Genomic DNA, 21,477 nt, shown 5'->3' with positions numbered 1-21,477 from the left:
AATGAAAAACATGACCTGCTTCCCTCCTTTGAAATTATAGGGCTTTCAGGCCTCATGTATCGGAATATATATTACCGGAAATGTTCATACAATATTGGAAAAGGAATAACAGCTCTTTACTAGAATATATCTGTATAACAAGGCAGACAAACAGCCACAAGGGCAGCAGAAGGAGCAGCAGCACAAGCCCAGTGATGCCTTCTCTGGGCCGCAGGCACTTTCCCCTCCGGTGCAGTTCCGGGCACAGCCGGCAGGGGGCGCTGGTGGCTCCCGGCCAGGCAGGGCGGGTGCGATGATTCCCCCGCGCCGGCAGGGGGCGCTGTGGCGCGGGCCCGGCCGCCTCTCCCCACACGGGCAATGGCCGCGCTGCCGGCAGGAGAGACAGAGCGGGGCTTCAAAGACACAAACTCACGGGGGGCAGCTGCTCCCGGTGGCCCTCCGGATGGTGAAATGGGCTGTAGCAGGAACCTCGGAGCCACAGGCTGGAATGACAGAGGCAAGCAGACCCGGGATAGCAAACAAAATGTAGCAGAAACTTCACAGCCATAGCAGGAACCAGGGGATATCCAGGCGGGCAGTGGGTGTTAGGTTAAAGTGTAGCCAAAAACCTTAGGCAGTGGCAGAAAGGAGCAGGGCTGGACAGCAGAAGCTGGGCTCCCCCAAACAGCCAGGAGATGCTCCCTCAGAATAGGAGGGGAGAGGGTCGGGGTCCTGGGTTTTCCGCTGCAGCACCTGAGGAGATGGTGAGGGTCCTTTCCAGTGAGACCAGGTGTTGGAAAAAAAACAAGGTCCCAGTTCAATGGCTGCTCTTACAAGCAAAGGCTCACCCACTGTAAGGAAGAAGGGCTGGACTCCCTGGTAGCAGTGAATTCTCCCTGTGGTAGCAGCACCTCGACCATTCCCCTCTGATCCTAAGAGCGAGAGAGAGGGAGGAGCTGAGCCCAGCCTGTCACTCCTCAGCCAAAATCTCACAGCATCTCTGCCCTTCCCAAGAGAAAGTTCCCCAGCTAGGAGGGCAGCCAACTGCACCCTTCCCCCAGCCACATACTTTGTCTCTTTAAGTATCAGTCATTCCCATCTCTTAGGCAACAAATGGTAGAAATCTTTTTCCCTGAGAGAAAGAGAAGGGGAAAGAAAAGGAAAATCCTAACCTCCAACAGGCCTTGTCTTGTTCTTGTTGTATTAATGTTCATAAAACATTATCATTAATATATCACTCTCAGCTTTTGCTGTTAGAATCTGTGTTCCAGTTTTGTGATAGGGCCTAACATAGAAAACAGTTCAATTTCCCTCAATATAGGAGCTAAAGCCTGTAATTCTATCTGTAGATTTTCTTCTTTGTGGAAAAGAGGGTTTCATGGGAAAATACAAACATATATTTCCTCAGTCCAATATTTGTAATTGCACAATTTTTGTGCTTTCATTATGAAAAAATGAGTTAAACAATACTAAGACATTTCATTCAGATTTACTCCTGGGAAACTACATATTTAACAAAGGTAGCAAGTTAGCCAAGCTAAGGTCTTGTGTAAGTCTAAACAGAGTTAATTAACCAATTTCTGCCAAAACAAATTTTGAATGCTTTCTTCTCCACTTCATTGTGGTTTATCCTTCTAGACTCTGGCCATTCTTATGTATATAGCCAGAATTACCATACCAACCCAAATAAAAGGTGACTTCAAATATAAGGCCACCCTCATTTTTCAAAGGCTACATAGAAAAATCAGCAAAATTTATTAATAAAAAAAATTCTCCCCAGGAACTTCTTAGATCGCCTTCTCCTGCCTCAGCTTCCAAAGTCCTTTCTCCTCATGATCAGCTTGCCAGGCATGCTGATGGCTGTCTGCACATCTGTTAATTGTGCTCTTCACATGCAGGTCCTGGACCAACCGCATCAGTTATGCATGTCCACAGCTGGATCTGGACTTTGGCAGAGCAAACAGACAAGGAAGGTAAACAGGTGGACTAATTCCAAGCCCTACAAACAACATAGCAGACTACCAACATCTACCTTTCTTCAAAACCTTGAACTGAGCCCAAAACCTGGGCTGCTCCCTACACTACCACTGCCTGTGTGAGGCTGGGAAATTCAGAAGGCTCTTGTATAAAAGGAGTTTTAAAGGAGGCCAGACAGTGAACTCACAGAATCACAGAATATTCTGAGTTGAAGGGACCCACAAGTCTCCAGCTGTTAAGTGACTGGCCAATACAGGGATGGAACCCACAGAACACAACCTTGGTGTGATAAGCACCGTGTTCCAACCAGCTGGGTTAATCTCACTGAACTCATGCCTTATCAATATAGCAGTAATTTGTGGGACTTTTTACCTTTAGTTTTGCCTTTCAAGCAAGCTTCATAGAAATGTAATGGAGTACCACTAAAAGTAATACTTCTACATTTTGCCAAGCAGGGAAAATGTTTTTCTTTCTTTTACTCCCCACCCTGCCCCCTCCCAAAGTATATTTAAGCAAGCATGGTATTATATCACTCCATGAATCTGTCACTTCCAGATTCAAGCTTTTAATCTTTGAGTTAAGTCCATGATAATTCTTTCATTACTTACTCATTTGTTGTTTCCTTCATTTTCCTTCAGAGCTATGACTGTTGTTTAAATTTTCATAAATGCCATGGTCATATCCTAGCTAAGGGAATATAAGAACAATTCTTCACTTACTACCCATGTATTAACTACCAAGGTGAACTGACCTACAAAGACTACTAAGAAGCTTGAAAAATTAAATCCTCCAGATTTGGAAATAACAGAAGTCGGTTTACAGACAGGCATATAAACATATAAAAACTTTGTACAGCACTATTTGCCTCCTTATTACCAGTGCCAGCTAAAATGTGAAGATAAATTCAAGACATTGGATATGATCCTCCACATTCTGAGAATTCACTGAATGTCTGTCAGGTATTCTGTTTATTGTGCCCCACTTCTTTAGGATAATTGGCTGAAAATAATAAAGTATACACTCATTATTTTCAAAGTAAAGCTAATATCATTTTTTGCGATAAAAATTTTCTAGGAAATACAAGATAAGAAGTGAGGAAACGCCACCTATGGAATATAAAACTCAGATGAACTCTGAGTGAATTTTGTGATTGCGAGGAAGCAATTAATTATTTTAGATAATGCTATTTGCTTGTAAAAGGGAAACTTTCCACAAAGAACAACGATTGCTTGTTCATGAGCTTCCATAAAGATCCTGATCATGCCAAAGCCATCTCCTTTTACAGACAGGTGGGCTAATGCCCAGCAAGCAGCAGGGAGGGGTAAACATTTTAGTTTTGGTATATGAACAATGTTAGTGATTTCTCAGATAGCATCTCAGAAATGTAATGTCTACAGTGTGGCCTGGAAATGAGCTGTAATGAACAGTACTGAATAATTGCATCTTCAAATGCAGCAAGAACAAAGCCTAATAATTATCTACAACAGCTTAAATTGAGAAAACCACAAATGAATTTGCCTTTTGAAAGTCAGGGATAAGGCTAAGAAAAGTTGCAGCCAAAGGCTAAAAGGGTTAACTTAGGTCTCTGAATGTCAGACTCCTTCTTTCTAAGCACTGGCTCAGAGGTTTCTGATTCAAGTTGATGGCAGAAAAGCCAGCATGCCTTTATCGGACGTTAGTGTTTATAGAAGCAATACAAATCAGGATTTTGTTAAATGTATATATTATGCCAGATCAAACTATAAATTGAACCATCTGTGTCCAAGTTAATCTCAGATACAGCAAGGAGATTATTTGAATTGCATGTTTCCTTTTGTGACCTTTTTAGATGAGGCTTTGTTTGAAAGGGGGAAGGGATAATTTTCTTAACTTTTTATTCCTAAGAAACGATGCCAATAGTCCAGTCTAACAGAAATATCTTTTAAAATCACCCAGCTGAATAGCAAAAATCCTTTAGTAATTTCCCAGTATTGTTACACAGGGAGCTCTAAAAAATAAACTACAGTCATATAAATAGAGGCATGTAGTTTTAAGCATGCTACAAGCCATTCATGACATAAGTATCCAATTAAAACTGCTTTTATGAGCAATAATCACATTCTGAAAAGGCAAACAGTTGAACAGTTTGCGGATATAGCCATAATGCCTGCAAAATTAACTTTTAAAAAAAGCAGGTAAACAAAGTTCTGTCTCTCTGCTACTTAAATAAAAGATTTTTAAGTTTTTTAGCTCCTGCCTCCAGGACACAAGGGGCAGGAAGGAAAATTAAGATTTTTTTTTTTTATTATTTCAAAAAATAAGGAAATTATTTGCCTTTATGCATTAATACTATCAAAAAAAAATATCAATTTAACTGAAACTATGATTACAGTAAACAAATTTTAGCTGCAGAAGTAATAGAACAGCTGTAATTTCCAACAGCATACATCTGGTTAACTGGCAACAGCATAGCACTTTAAAGAAATAAGAATGAAACTTTTTGCTTTACAGGTTACCTCATGCTTACTCTTGAGTCTCAAGTAATTTAGGATAAAATTTCATGGTATCTACCTCCCCTCTAGAAGTACGTGTTGGTTTAAGACCCACTCATATCCATGGAAGCCCTTTTCAATACGCTCACAAAATAGCCAACAAAGTTTGCAAGGAACACCTCCTCCCCCATTCTCCTGACTCTCCCCTTCAATCTCTTTGTTTTGAATGCTATTTCATTCTCAGCTCCTAAACCACTATCATGCACTATCATGCAAACTCTGATTACCTATTGTAATTTGTCAAAAATAGAATGAAGTCAAGGCTGAAAAGGGCTTACATAATATAGGGATGATGATCAACATTTAATGAGATGAATTGATAGGAGTGATATAGGGAATTTAAAAAAAAAAAAAATCTGGACCACAATATAAGCATATTTTACAATATGCACAAAATATGTACAGCATACAGTATGAACCAGAAGCAAACCCTCTGAAATCCACTTGCTTAAGATGACCATGAAGGGCCAGCCCCTTATCTGTTAAAAGACATTTTCTAGTTTTTACTATCATACATAGCATGATCTGTGGTGTGTATCACACCTGCCAGCCAAGCTGCACTTGGTATTGTTGTGCCATTAAATAAAGCTACTTGAGGCCACAGTTAGCACTCCATCCTTTGGCAAATAGTGATGAATAAAATATTGATTAGATTTTATCCCTAAATTTATTGCATAAATTTTTCACTCTTCAGAGACCAACAGATATAGAAACATAGTTTCCGGCACAAAAAAGCATAAATAGATCAATTCAATCTTTACCATTGACTTGAGGTGGGACACCTAGCAGCCTTGGGGCTTTAACAAAAGTTTATTATTTACTTGCACAGAGTTTAGACAGTAAAGCTGGAGCTTTTCTGGGTCCTTGGATCACTTTTAAATGTGGCTTCTCTTTCTCATCTGTTCCACAGTGATCACCTATATCCATCAATCCATCTTTCCTAGGCAATTTTAAAACTGCAAAGTGAAAATTAGTCGGTCTCTTGATTTATCACAGGTCCTTCCACATAGAGACAAGAATATAAAAGCAGTGGAAACTATTACGAGAATGAGGTATTCTTTCCTTAAATATATAATCAAGCACAAAGACAATAAAATTACAGAGGATACCATTTTCCTTTAGTCTTGAAATACAGTAAATATCAGTTCAACCTGACAGCGTATCAGATGTTTCACACCAATCCTGTTGTTTTCCTGTCCTACGCCTCACCACTACTATTTCAGCAATTAAGACTAAACACACTTTTGTGACAAGTAGGTGACCAGATGTCCTTCACTGACACAGCTGGAGCCTTCACCCAACCCACTTGGTACTGGTAGTGCTAATGAAACAAGTGTCAAGCCCATAGGTGACAACACGGTCTGAGGTCAAATCTGTACCATTGCAGCAAAATAAATTAAAATTTCTTCTGAACAAAGATGGAGCATGGTATGCTATCAAAGATTTAGGGCTTAAGGAATAAGGTCAGCAAGTGGCTAAATGCCCAAAAACAGTTACTGACCAGTAGCTCCCTCCACTTACTTCAAAGAGACAACATCTTTATATTGTTCCACTTAGTCCCTTTGAAAGGAAAACCACAAAATGGCTGCCTTTGAGAATAAAAGCATCCTCACTGCACGCTAGAATGAAACACTTAAGAAGTCTTACTGTCACTTCTTTTGCCAATGGCTTTTTTGTCAGAAAAAAAAAATTCCAAAGTTTTTAACTCAAAGCAGTTTTAGTTTCTAGCAGGATTTGTAACTGTACATATAATTAACCTCAAGAGGCTCAGAACACTCTGTGGTCCACAGTGGCTAAAAGCAGAAGACATGCCACAATCAAACTACGAAAGCACATGTGATGCTGGCTGAAGAAGAAACACAGCAAAGCATCAAGAACACACTGCCCTTGGGTACTGTCTGTTGAGCGATAGAGACGGTGGGAAGGATGAAGGCTGCATTTGTCTGCACAATGCATGAGGGAATGCAGTAGCATGTATTTAACCTATCCTCCCTCTATTGCAGGACAGTTTGTATTCCCCTGCTAGCCATAATTTGCTCCAACTCCAAACTGTGTTTCCAATGAACTAGAGTCCTGAAAGGGGAAAAAAAAAAATAAAAAAATGTCAGTCAAACCTTAATTTGAGCCGTTTCTGAAATTTCAAAAAATGTAATCATTACCCCTTCAAAATTAGATGCATTTCCTGCTTCTACTAAAACAAGAAAGATCATTCCCAGAATACTATAAGAACAGTTGTTAAAGCACAATCAGAAGAAGAAAAGGTCAGATGCTTTACAAGAAAGTACATTATGAAATTTCCAGTATGATTTTCCAAACTTTGTAGAATCCAAACATTTTCTAACATAATCCAACCTTTTAATAATAATAAAATAACAATACTTAACCCCCTTTTGGGAGTTGAATACATTCTCTACAGTGTTCCAGCAAATAATAAAAACAGAAGCTGGTTATTCCCAGTTTTGATCTTGAGTCTGGATCAGATAAAATTAAATTTTACATTTTAACAGATATTTCTGGTTTTTTTCAGGTGAATATACTGATAAACAGTTTAGAGATTACATGGCAGAATATCAGTTATTTTGCATGTGCCCAGTTTTGTGATCTTATTTTAGCTGAACACTGTTTTGTGTGTACTGCTTTGCAGATTTAATGTCATTTCAGCATTTTTCAGGTTTTGGATATCCACATTAAAAAAACTACACTGCACAAGAGAGTGGAAGACAAAACAAACCACAAAACTTCTAATTTTTCATGTAGACATTCAAATTCAACATCCTGTACAGTGATCTGCATGTGATTTCTCTCAGCCCTGGCTCTGTACTCTGCAAATTCCTGTCATTGTTACAATCCCAGTATCAGGACCAGGCTATTGGGTGTGAGTCTGTGACCCAACTACCTTTACTCCATACAGTCAAGAAAAGCCCCACATGCTCTCCTTTGCTGCCTTCAAAGCACCACAGGAGGGTGGGGAGCACACTACCACCTTGCAGATAACCTCCTGTTTTCCACAAGATAGTAGCTTTTTGCCTTGTTAGACGAGTTTGGCAAAAATCCATAGAGCTCTGAGGTTTATTGGGGTTGCACAGCTTGAAAGAGCCATCTGACGTGTATAACAAACATTGAACAGGCAGAGGCCCAGCAACAGGTTACCATGGTGCAGGAAGAGAGGAGGATTACATGGTATTTATTTGGAGGAGGGAACAGGGTGGGGAAATCATGTTTCATTACAAGTATGTTGTTCAAATTAGCCAACTACCTTCTTCATTCAACCAATTCCTTGTTGAACACTGGCTCATAAAATAAAGCACTCCTCCTTTATATTTCTCTATTTATGATACAGATGAGGACAGTTGGAGATTTTGAGGGGGAGAAAAAAAAGGAAAGAAATCTTAACCAAAATGTGACCTTAGCAGATGCGATTCAAGCTGATTTCCACTACATTAGCTTACGGATGCTTATGCAACTGCATAGCACAGCAACTGAGAGACAAAACAATGGAAGTTTTAAAGCTTTATTTATTGCTCATTCCCAAAACATTCAATCGCCATCATGCTTCAACTGCCAAATCTAAATTAGAGAGTTAAAAAAAAAAAAAAGTAGTACTCTTCAGGGGAACATTAGAGCTCTTTAGAGAGGTGCAAGCTCAAGGAGATGGAGTATCTGGCTAAAGACCAACTCGCCTATAAGTCCAGACCAAGTGGACCCATATGGATAGCTTTTAGAAAATTGTAAGTGGTTACAAGTAGAAAGATTCCCTCCCTTCCATGTTCAGCCTCCTTTTTTTGGCATTAGCAATTAAGCTGTATTTACTGCTATTAGCAGATTACAGAAACTTCCACCAGAATCTAAACAATTTTCATATAATCTAATCACTTCCTTATTTATTCATGTTTACTCACAATTTCCCTCCTCTTTCAGTTGATTGCTGTGTAATATTACAAAGCATAACAAAAGCTGATTTGCTACTAATTAAGTACAGCAGGGCAATATATTAAGCTCCTCTTCCAAAAACACAAGGAAAATACATCAAATCTCATTCTAAAGGTTTAAAGCAATTAGTAAAGTAAAAGGTCAAAAAGATTACCACTGAAGTATTTTTATGTGCTATGTCTAAAAATTACTAAAAACATTTAATAATTTGCACTTTTGCTAACATAATTATTCTATACAATATTTGGCAAATAAGTTTCAAATCTGTGCTAGTGATCAATAATACACTTATACTCTCATAAAAAAATTGGCAGAAGCCACACATTTGTAATTTATGCAGCTTTCTTTCCCTCTATTTTCTTACTCAGTATGCAACTGTGCACTGCTTCCTTTCTTTTCTCTTATCCAGCTAGTGAGCACATGCAGGACATTGTTCAAACTGTTAATACCAAAATCTCGTAGAGTACCTTCCAAAAGCCAGGATTTATCATAGATATTCATTGTAGAGGAAATTGTTCATTTACTTTGGTTATAAATTTTCTCTTTTCCCATCAGTACTTTGCAGAGGAAATAAATTTTGGAATCAAATTATGTAAGACCATTTCATGCTCTCTGATCTATCTTTTGCATAAAATGAAAAGAAATCATTTCCTAAAAATGTTTGGTTCATAAAAATGAAAAAAAAACCCAAAAAACTAAGGAGAATGAGACAAAAATAAGTATTAAAATAATAATTAAAAAAACCACCTCACCAATTAATCACTTTCTAGAGAATTTGAAATGCTCACTTCAAGAAATTAGTATCTCCTTTTCTGTCAGAAATGTTATACTATAGTATTATATACCTATATGAATAAATATGTAAGTATAAATTCTAAAAACACAAGATAGAGATGAAGTACTGTATCTATTTTTCAAAAAGAAAACTGTACTTCACAGAAGTTGTTCATCACAAAGAATAACATTATTGCATTCTGGTTGTTCATAATGTTAGTTAACACATGGAAAAAACACAGTGAAGACTATTCTACCAGTGCTACCTGATGTGAGCCAACCCTACCATCATGCTCAGCATTTATTTTACATTTCCTCCCATCACAACACAAAAATTTGTAAACTGACACATCTTCAGTTAGCATCTCATCATTAATTAACTTCAGTATGTTCTTTTTTATGTTAACAAACACACCTTTTTACCTTTTGGGGTGCACTGTTAAGTGAATTTCCTAATGTCAAACAGTGTGTCACACTCAAAACTGAATTGGAACCCATAATATTCCTCGACAGATTTATCCTTAATCCCTCAGATACCACAGTCCCCTACACAGCATGCAGTAAAGATCTGTCTGCATGGTTAAGCTGGAAAATAAACCCCTCAAGAAAGGAAAATAGTAAGATAGACGGGAGAAGAAAAGGGAGCAGGATGCAAACCCAGTGGAAGCTGGACTATGATTCAAATTGAGGTATGTTCTCCTCTCTTTCCCCTGAAAGAGTGTTACTGATAAAAACATTGCACAGACATATGTATTAGGATGAAGTCCTGGTTATCATTTATGCATTTAAAATTATTAAACCATGCAGGCAAAAGGAGCAAAGCAAAAATAGAACAAACAGGGCAACCCCCATGACACATCCTGATCACGATGGATGAACAATGAACTGAATACTTCCAGCTGGACAGGAGCATCATCTCCGCACTGTGTGATGTATTAGTGAAAAGCCAAGCAGAGGTTTCTCATTTCAGTCCAGATTTAGTCAGTCAACTCCACTCTTTGAGAAAGTGCTTTTAATAGGAAAGCAGATTTGAAAGTCTGAATTCAAATATAGTAAAAGAATAAAACAAAATGTAAAAAACCAGTTCAAAGTCAATCACTGCTTGACAGAGTTGTCACAACACACTCTCTCTCTCCATTTTCTTAATGACATGAACCAAGAACACAATTCTCTGCTGAATAGTTTTGATTCACTTGCATAGTGCTTGCATTTTCTTTATCCAACAGAAAGGTATACTATAAAGTTGAGTGAGGCTTGGGTATTTTTATTCCCCAATCCCTCTTTCTGCCAATTTTTTTATACTCTCTTGTTTTGCTTCAAGCTTCAGATGCAAGAAAACTTAAAAATAAATGGGAAACCCCAAACTGAAATCACCATGTTTTACTACATTAACAATCAATCAGTGATACTTGGCACAATTCTAGTTCACAGCAGTTTATCCTTGTTGGTTTAAATACTGGTCACATTGCAGAAAAAAATCCAAACACACCAAAACAAAACAAAACCAAAAAACCCACACCAGCAAAAAAAAATTTTGAAATATCCTGTACCTTCCCAGTATCTTTAAACTGCAGAAAAAATTATGCATTATTTTACTATGACATAAGAGATACCATTTTTTATCCTATTTGTACCACATACAAATGATGTAAAGCCCGTTCAGTGCCCCACTGCTTTTATTTCCTGCACATAGGGATACTGACACTCTTTAGTAGATTCAGGATATTGAATCTCTTCATCAAAAAAACTTTGAGATCCACTTATAAGAAATGCTAAGGAATGGATAAATTATAGAGTTGATTATTTAATATTAATGTATATACTTATATAAAACATAGATATAAAAACAGCCAAGTGGGAAACTAAAATATTTGATCACTAGAAAAATTAGTAAACTATGTACTTTCAACTTTGTCCTTGAAATTGTCTACAGTAACTGCCCATATTTTTGGTTACTTAGCAATAACTGTATGACTTCTCGATATAACTTCATCTTGGAAGCTTTAAAACTTTGTTTTCTGAGTTCACAACCATGACCAAGAAGAAGGTGCTCTTAAATTTAAGAGTGACACAGTTGCAGTACAAAGTAATTTTTCCTTCTTTTTGTGACTTTTGTACATACCTTTCTAGATACAAGAAAACAGTGTCAAACTCCTCAGAGGGGAAAGTGAGGTGCTAAGTACAAACATCCATTCTGCTCTCACCACCAGCTGGGACAACTGCACTTCCCATGCAGTAAGAGTTATCCAATGGCACTGACCAGCATCAGCAATTCCCTTGTCTTTTAGAATTGCTCTTTAATAACTGTTATCTGAATACCAACTAGGCAAAGTAAATTGAAATATTTCTTACTATCTGTATGTCAAGAGCAGAAAAATGGTGGAGGGAACTGCAACTTTTGGAGCAGTAGATAAAATATGTCCTATTACAAGAGTATTATACTTTACTATAAGCATTTCTCTCTTTTTAAATTTTTTATTTCAGTAGCAAGGATCTTAAGGGCAACAAATTGTCCACAGGGAGCATTTTCCCCAAAGCATCTTTTGTCTGAATGTGTCTGTCTTTTAATCTGCAACACTGTGGTCTAATTTTGAAAAACGGGATGTTGTCAGCTCTTACTGACTTTAGCAGGGACTGCCAGTGTATTTTCCTCAAACTAATTTTATTAGATCATCTAATAAAACTGTCACCTTTCCCTCTGAAGTTCATCTCTGAAAGTGAAGTACTCAGCCTCTTTCAGATGCCTTTGAACTACCTTAACTCATTTAGATGAACACTTTTTGCTCTTCCACAGACTACCTACCACCTGATTCTTCTAAACTTCAGGGACAAATGTATATGAAGCGGTATTTTTCACCAAGCACCTAGGACTTATAACAGTTCATGTTTCCTCCTGTATACCTTAACTTTTTATTGATACTTTTCTCCAGTTTGTCCAGAGAGGGATAGTATAACCTTGGACAGATACTCAAATGAGACACTAGAAGCAACATTCAGCTGTGTAGGAGAACATGTAAGGCTTCTACATCAAGTCTTACTCTTCCTGGAAAGATGACACAATAGCAATTAAGTTTTTAAAGAAATTCTCATAGCTTCATTAACACATTAACAATTAACATTGTATATTCTTATACTCAGCAGCAAAGGAAAAAAATTCTGCTATAGCACCTATCAAGTCCTAACAACAAAAGGCAAATAGAGAAATTTATGTTCATATATATACAGAGATATGTAGACATATATAAACACACATATATATGTACACATAATATATATATAAAAAGTAAGCAGTAGTAATTGCTGTTCCCAGGATGAACACGGGGGAAAAAAATGAAATATAAGAAGAAATAACAACTTCCCCACAAAAATGCCTTTCTATGGCTTTCACATTACTTAGATCCATCTGTCAAAGCATATTCTGCAATAGGTTGTGTAACTGACACTTCAGAAATTATGGCTCTGATTCAGGAAAGAATTAGTCCATCCCTCTTCAGTTAAATGTTTAAGTATTTTAAGTACATGCCGAATGTCCTGTTGAAGTTATGGACTCGCCCAAGCAGTTTTCTTAAATGGAAAATGTTGACTTGAGTGAAGCTTATATGAACACATTTACTTTTATGAATTAATGTCCTCCCTCATCTGAAAACAAGACCATGAATAACACACAAGACTGGGGATCAGTGATGACAATACAAGTGTCAGAAGAAACAAGGCAGATTTATCTTGATAATCTGCAACCAGTGCCAAAAGTGACAGGATGCAGGACTTCACATAAATGCAACAGAAATTAGACAATGTCTAAGGTACCAGTGACTTCAACACCCAAAATGTGACAGAGTGGGAATGTCCACAGTGAAGCTCCCAGTGCAGCTAAACATATCTTATCTTTAAATTATCTCAGGCAAAAATAGTACCTGACCAGGGTGTATGGTGCCTCTACAATTTGTTTAATTCAAGATGGAACTGGCATACATTGAAATTGCTTCCTCAAAGCTGAAACCCAGGTATTAACGAGTGGGTAAACATTGAGTTGACTGCTGTGGGACTGTATTATATATGCCACCAATGTAAGGATCTATTGTCAGAGCAACACCTTTCACATTTAAAATGCACTACACTGCAGCAATGAAGATTCACAAGTAACAAGTTCAAAGTGAAAAAAATCTTGAGTTATCCTTTAGGCAAAATATAGTACATGTGAAGGAAAGGGAAAAGACCACAGCAAAACAAGGCCCATTACATGACTTGGAATCTGTGCCAAAAACTTATTTAAATGGGGAGTCACAGCATAAGCAGTGGACCCTAATATTTTTTTTTACATTGCAGCCTTGGAGCTGCCCGTTACAAGGATGCCAGATTCAGCATGCCATTAAATCTCCAATGAAAAGCTCACAAGACAGGAGAAAATGACAGAAATCCACACTGGTGCCTGAAAAATGTATGTCATCTTTAAAACCATAATTTAAGTTTAGTTAGCTTGCATTTCTTAATTAAAAAAAAAAAAAGCACAGGTTTGTCATATGTCTCTTTATTCCAACCACCAAACCCCCCCCCCAAAAAACAAAGTATGATAATAATAAATTAAACTATAAGCAAGCCCATTCAATGGGTTTACTTTTAGTCAAATATGAAACAGCTTCAGTGCTTGGGAAAGAAACTCCCTTTATTCAAAAACTTCCAAAATTCTGTGAATGAAATTTTAGCTTTCATCAGTGTGAATTCTTATCTTTAAAATATACTATTAAGGCAGTTCGCACTTAGTAATTAACAAGATCATATGTAGTGATATATACAAATTAAAAAACAAAGCAATGACCAAGACACTGTTGATGTAAAAACACAGACATTACCAAGCCTAGAAGAAAATGATGGCGTGCTGTCTCCTTTCATAGGCTTTTTTCATCCCAATCTATATGTACATCTGTAGGTAAGATGCTGCTTATGGCAGCATCAGGAGGGAAATGTTATTAAAGAGTCATCTTTGAATAGGGTACTTCAGAAACAAATTCAGGGGAAAAAGCTGAGGCAGAATTCTTCATTTAAAAAGTCGTAGTTCACATTCTGTTTCACACCTGGTCTACTCAAAATATGCTCATGGCAGAACCAAGCACTGCTTTCTCCCTTGGTTTTTATCTTGTACATGATGGAGAGTCAAGAATGACAAAGTTAACTAAAAACGGAGAAAGTGGAAATAATATCCAGGCCCCAGCTCCAATGTCCCACAGAAATCTAACAATGAGCAATGCAAAAGAGGGCTCTGCTTTGCTCCTCTGACATTGGAAGGCTCCAGGCCCAGCAGTGGGAAGGTTGCAAGAAGGCAAAGGAGAAAAAGGACTTAATTTCTGCCAGTCAATATATACCCTCTTATAGCAATTCTTCTAAGACAGAAGTGGGTAAGATATCAACAGAAAGACTCTTGGTGCCCTCATGATTCAATGAGATAAAACACCTCCTACCAAGTATGGCAGTTCTCTCTACATCCATTTCTCAGTGCCTATATGACCAGTCTAGCTAAAGCAGGTCTCTGTGTACTGGAACAGCATGTTGCAAGGGGTGAGGGCTGCAATTCTGTCATTATGAACCCTGAGTAAGGGCTATATTAAAAGACCAACACCCCTAGAAGGAATTTTACTGTAGCTCTTTCATGCCAGTTACATGATGCAAATGTGCGTTTTGAACTTTGCTTCAAAAACTTTGCTGGGGAAACGGGGGGAAATTAATTTGTAAACAGCTGCATTTTCCAATTATCTACCAACCAACTTGTTCTCCAAGGCTGGCTCTGTTACAGCAGTCATCATTTTACACTCACTGGGAGGACAGCTAAGCATACACATGCACATGCATGTTTGAATGCATGCACACACACTAAAGTTATAATACATGTGTAAATTTCATTCTATATTTATTCATTTGCTGTAAGCACCATTGCTAATGGAAAATAGACCATGTCTCCTTCTTAAGGGCATGATTAGGACCACATGTTTCACTGACTCTTATGCTGAAGTCCTTGCCGATATTTTTGAAACCAAATTACTAACAGCATACTAAACTTATTTCCCTGGTGAAAACCACTGGCTACTAACTTAGTGAATATGAATACATTTGTCTTTAAACATGCAAGTAATCATCGTACAAAGCCAGAGGCCTAAAATGAATAGGTATGGGGCAGATGAGAGCAAGGTTCATAAGCAATAGTAACATACTCTATAACCAAATGACTTTGTTTATCTGAGAAACTCAGTATTACATCACTTTTCCTAAAGAGAATATAAACAGGACATTTTTGAAGAAACAGTTACTTAATGTGCAACTTGTCACCACTATCAGCTTTAACATAATAAAATACATGTGGAAAATCCCTTGAAGCAAACCTTCTGCAAAGCAGATTCTTCCCTAGTCTGGGTCAGAGGGTGTGTATGTCTATGAAGGAAATGCTATCTCTCTCTCTTTCACACACCCACTCAGTGTAGGTCATACAGCAGAGCTCGCTGTTGTGATGTTTCTGCTGCGTGCATGGCATCAGCTCCTTGAGGTAAAGAAATCACCATTGTTTCTTGGGGACCATCTGTGCCTTGTAAAGAAAACCAACAAATCACACTTCAACATATTAAATAGCAGCACTCATTGAGATTTCAGCCAAAGACCTCTAAAGTGTTTGGCAGACAGCGAGTAAAGCATGTTTCAGCAAGGTAAATATTACTCTCCATATTTTGTAAGTATGGAAAACACAGCACTACCTAGCTGAATAATTTAACCAAGGTCACTCTGCAAAAACACAGAACTGACAAACATTATGATCAACCTCCAGACTCTACTCTTGGAACCACCAGACTTCAATCATTATGTTTAGATGAAAATCTATACAATCTGATCTGGAAAGGTATGAAGCATTTCTGGGGGATAAAGCCCCTCATTTCTCTTTGACTTAACGTGCAATATTGCCAGGAGTGGGCAAGCCAAAGCAATTTGCTCCAGATTCCATTTTAATAGGATAAAAGAATTTTTCCAGTAAATGTATCATAACACTCCTCCAGCTCCTGGGTAATTGCTGTGTAGAACACTGAAGAACCCCTCATGTGCTAATCACACTTTCTATAGCTAAGCAAACTTCAGCCTAGCCTGATAAACACCACCTAGCACAGCTTTGTCAAGATTTTGACAGCACCACTTTTATGCAATACCTTCTTCCTGTGAGAAAAGGTTGATAATTTTTCAAATTCTGAGATGCAGAAGTACCAAAAATTAACGAGCAAGCAACCATTCTACTCTTATTTTAACTTCATAGCCTTAAAATCAAAGCTCTGAAAAAAGAATCCTATCTTTAAGCCACTCTAGTATTTTATCCCTTATGGCATCACAAATCTTCAAACTGTTGAAATTATTCTGAGCCACTCTAATTGTTCTCAAAGGTTATGACAGAAATAGAATAATCTGTTCCATTTCTTTAATCAAAAAAAAAAATTATAGCTGAAAAATAAGAGCAATAGAGAAAACAGATGAGGAAATATACAGAGATGTAAATTTTTCATTTACATACAACAAATAAGTAATTTAATGCAATTACAAAATTATTGTTACAGAGTTGACATTTATTATACAGTAGAATCTCTCCCAACGTCACTGGCAAAAGAGAACTATAGGTGAGCAGCAGCAATGGGTTAATAAAAGACGATATGCTGTTAGATTAAGCTTTTACAGGTTTGCATCTGAAAGTCATAACATAACCTTTTATTTCATGTGTCACTGTGACAGAAGGTTTTCAAGGCACAGTTCTTGAAATTGCAAGATGTTAAACAGATGTACTGTACAGCCTTCCAGATTTAAATCATGAGAACTGCATTTGCAGCCTGTGTGTTGTATCTCCATTTTTTTCCCTTATCAGCTCTGGATGCTTTGAATAAACCCGTCTGGTTTATGCACCTATTTTTTTTTTCCCCTTTAACTTTATTTCCTAATAGAGTGGACCCTAAAAAATCACTTCTTTCTTCCTTTTTTTCTTTTTCATTTTTTTTCTTCAGACTTGAAAAAAAAAAAACCAGCTTATTCAGAAATATATCTCTTGGGCAGGGAAATCTCTTTCTCCTTGTTCTGCAGGTGCTGGAAAACTGATCCAATTTCTTAGTGTAAAAAATTCATTCAGTGCAGAAAAAGGCAGAAATGGTACCAGTAAAAAGAAAAAAATAAAAGCAGACCTGCTGAAATTTCAGCTTGAATATGCCTCTAAATTACTGAAATATTGACATATTAACTTCTCCACTTTAACTGTTGCTTGCACTCTAACAATCCTCTATTAAGAAAAGTTTGCATAGTCATACAATTTAGCTTTCATGCCTACTCAGAGGCCAATACTTGTGTCTTTGAAGCAATGAATGCAATCATCTTTTAAATGCATCATTAGTAGATCATCGCAGACCTCTGGTAGTCTTCTGGTCCAATTTCCCTGTAAAGCAGAGGCTGTTCAGGCACGTATTGACTGTCTCTAAGGATGATGATTTCACAGCATATCTGATCTAAAACTTAACTAAAACCACTGCAAAACTTTTCTTCCTTATATCTAATCAGAATTTTCTTTGCTGCAACTTGCACCCATTGCCTGTTACCATGTCAACATGCACTTCTGGTGCTATGATTAACCTATTTAGTGCAACAAGGAATTAGTATTTCTCACAAAGGCACACTCCTGACTCTCGTTCAGCTTGCTGTCTATGAAGACTTTGGGTTTTTATGTGTAAATCTGCATTCTATCCAGTCAATCCCTAAGCTGTAATGCTGCTCAAGGCTTTTCTGTCTCAGGTGCAGGACCCCATATTTGCTTTTCTTGGACTTCATGAAGTTCCTGCTAGACCATTTGTCCAGCCTGTGAAAGTCCCTCTGAATAGCAGCTACACTCCAAAATATCAACTTCTCTTCCCAGTTTGGTGTCACTTGCAAGCATGCTGAGGTTCACTCAGTCCCCTGTCCAAGTCATTAATGAGGAGTTTAAACAATATTGGCCCCAGTAGGGACCCCAGGGAAACAGGCAGTATTTTACATACCATTGGGTTTACAAAGGCGGAACTCACAAACTACATTGTATGATCCATGCAACACTGCATGAAATAAAAGAAGTTTCCAATTAATAAAAATATGTAAATTCACTAAATTGGACAAATAATTTTGTGCTAGGGAGCATAGTACAATGGCTAGAGTTTTCACTATGTTATAATGGCATTTACGCATTTTTGCATTGATGCATATCCTTTAATTAACATTGCTGGTATTGTTCCTAGGTATTCAGTGCTACACAGAAATGTGGCATGTAAATGAATGCTGGAAGCATACCCCCTGATCCAAAGAATTTTTTAAATCTCAATAAAATACACAAGACAAAAATGACAGTATAGTGTATCCCCTACCACATCATAGAATTAAATGAGTGCATCTAGATATTAAAATTGCAATTTTCTGAAAAAAATAGGCAATATATATATACTTACACACACATATCTATAGAAAGGCCCAGTGGATTTGCATTGCAAATAGTAAGAGGAACAGACAGAATTTCCAGCAGAGGGAAAAAGACTAGGCATATAGGGATGAACATCACAGCAAACAATTCCAAAAAAAAGGCAACCCAGCAACACCACCTAGCTTTTCATCCATGCAGAACACAGGCAAACCATTTGAGGCAGGCAGTCACAACAGAAACAAAAAAAATAAAAGAAAATCTTTATGGGGGAAGAATATATGAATTTCAATAATGAAATGGAAACTATTAAACAATGTAAAGTGTAGACTAGTAAAGTGGAAAAAAAAAGAGCATGAATAATCGCACTGTTGTGAATGCAACATTGCATGCTGGTTGACGGATTGGGGTCAAAAATGCTCAGCACCTTTCACATTCAATTCCCTGTTTGAGTTTAGGAAAAGGCCAAACTAAGTACAAGCAGGTGAGGATTCCATCTTGTTCTGAAAAGAGCATATATAAATTGTTTCTATTGTAGTTATCTCTTTCTTGGCATTTATTTTATTTAGCAACAACAAAATAAATTCCAAAGCCCAACTATGCTAAGCTGCTCATGGAGCACTCCTTGCAGAAATGACTGATTCTCAGGTGTTTAAAAGCAAGAAAATGCACAAATCAACACTCAACTGTTCCCATTGTATGCAAAGCTGTGAAGCTAGCCACACTTTAAAGCTGGAGCTTTAAATCATCAACTTACTGGAGAAAAGCAACTTCACCCAATCTATGAAGAACCTTCTGCCTAAAAATGAATATAGCTGAAATAAAGGTGTTCCTATTCTGCCTTCTGCTCTTACTCATCATTATGCTTATCTTGATGTATGGCAGTATAAAACAGCACTAATTTTAAAAATAAATAGAGAAGTGTTTTCAAATGTGTAAGACATTTAATTGAGTTTAAGTCAGCTGTTTAAAAAAAAAGAAAATCGAATGTTCCAAAAGCTTGTATTATTTCCACAATACAAAAAGGAGACTATGAAGTTAGATTTTCCAGCCAAAAGTCACATTTTCCATAAAAATTTGTGGTTTAAAAGTAACATTTTACCAAAAATCTAGAATTTATCACAAACCTCCCAAATAATATGGAAAGTCAGAATGCTCATAAATATGTTTGGGGCAATAAGTGAGCTAGATTTTATTAAAAAGATGAACTTCACATTTGGCATGAAGTTACTTTTAAAGTTTCTAAATACCAGAGCCAGGTGAATAATTAATAACCAACCTCAGATCTCCTCAGTATGAAGAAAAAGATCTAGTTTGTATAAGATGCATGAGATGCTCTAATTGAACTAAAGACAACCATTTATATATCTCTGCTGTGAACTGCTTCCAGACTCCTTTGACAGACCCTCTTCTTACTAACACTTGTCAAAAGTAGCTGCTGGGGACCTTGCAGTTTCCAGCTGTTTGGTAGGCAGCTCACTGGATCAGAAAAATAGATGACTTGGATTGATTTAACCTCAATATTTACCTCATTCCTCTTTCAGGGAAAAAAATCACATCTTAATAGTACCAAAATCATAATAGAATATCATAACATTTATACTAGTGAACGTCCTTCTGAGTGAAGGGAAACATTTCTTCAGATTTCACTTTTTATCCAAGACACGGTATATTAAAAAAAAAAAAAAAGGCTTGATTATCTCTTTGCTATTTTATTCACATTTAAACTTTTGACAAAATTTAAAATTATTTAATGAATTTGTATAATATAAATGACAAATAATTTCATCTCTCCTAGAACCATACTTCTAGTGATTGATTCACTCAAAAAGTTAGTCCCATTCTATTTAGCATAATTGTTCTCTGAAAAAGCAAAAGCCTAAGAGAATATAAAAGGGAACAGGAAAAAAAAAAAAAAAAAAGGAACCCAACAACCTGCTTCTATCAGGAGCAACAACCAGGCCATAACATTACCTTTTCAAGAAAACAGTAAAGAAATGCTTATCTGTCAAATATCTCTTTGCTAGGAAAAGTGCACATCAGCATAAGGCTACACACATTTGGGAAAATTCTTTTCTTTGGTAACAGAAAACATTGTTAGGTCAGCAAATATGCTTCGTCTTTTACTCTCCTGAGAACAGCTGCAATGACTCCAAAAAGGGGACTGAGAAGGGAGACCTTCACTGTTTAACTCAACCAACGAAAACATGCAGGCACTAAACAGAGAAAACGTGATGGATATTATCAAGTACTGCAATCTCCCTACACACTTTTATTGCTTTCTGTAGCCTCTCTGGAGACTTTGAGAAAATCCTGAAATTAAACATGAAACAGGAATTTGGGGCACAATACCTTTGAGGAGATCATAACTTACTTCATAAGCACAAATTAAAAGATGGAGTTTTTCTAAGAGCAAATCTCACTTTATCCCCTTTCATCATTTCTAATCCAGTTAAATCAAGCTGCAATTTATTTTACATGCAATTTTTGACTCAAAACTTCAGGCAAATGTGATGTCTTATTAAGTAACAGCACAGAGCAGCAGTCAAGATTCCTCTGTAGCAAGACTATGTTCTCTTATTCTATAACTGGTAAAATAATTCCTAATAACCCTATATACATATAAATTTCAAGCCTTTAATTTATATGTATAGATTTTATATTTCAGTATAACATATATTTCTTCCCGTTTAATTGGAAAATGTGTACAAAAAGCAGTAAAAAACATTACTGACACAAATATAGAAAAAATACCCTTATTACAAAAACCTAAAAGCTATTTAAGAATTCTTTTACTTTGTTGTGATCTGCTGAGAAGTCAAGACTGAGTAATTAACACTA

The 21,477-nt window shown here is 37.0% G+C and overlaps 1 protein-coding gene across 4 annotated transcripts in view; it reads right to left on the bottom strand.

The window, feature by feature from the left end:
- Positions 1 to 21,477, bottom strand: part of SUGCT (succinyl-CoA:glutarate-CoA transferase) — a 317,421-nt gene that overhangs the window by 150,454 nt on the left and 145,490 nt on the right. Inside the window, exon 13 of one of the 4 annotated variants that reach the window (XM_088057150.1) lies at positions 2,560 to 2,643. The exons of the other annotated variants lie outside the window; for them this stretch is intronic. Coding sequence (XP_087913276.1) covers positions 2,581 to 2,643 — 63 coding nt within the window. The 3' untranslated portion in view covers positions 2,560 to 2,580. Of the gene's footprint in view, positions 1 to 2,559; positions 2,644 to 21,477 lie in introns of those variants that run through there. 4 annotated transcript variants of the gene reach the window in all.

The sequence above is a fragment of the Pseudopodoces humilis genome, chromosome 1 (genome assembly GCF_049639895.1).
Source record: "Pseudopodoces humilis isolate 2021_Gansu_Grassland_sample_001 chromosome 1, ASM4963989v1, whole genome shotgun sequence".
NCBI classification, from domain to species: domain Eukaryota; kingdom Metazoa; phylum Chordata; class Aves; order Passeriformes; family Paridae; genus Pseudopodoces; species Pseudopodoces humilis.
Note: the sequence above shows the minus strand (reverse complement) of the source record. Positions and strands in the feature narration are given on the sequence as shown.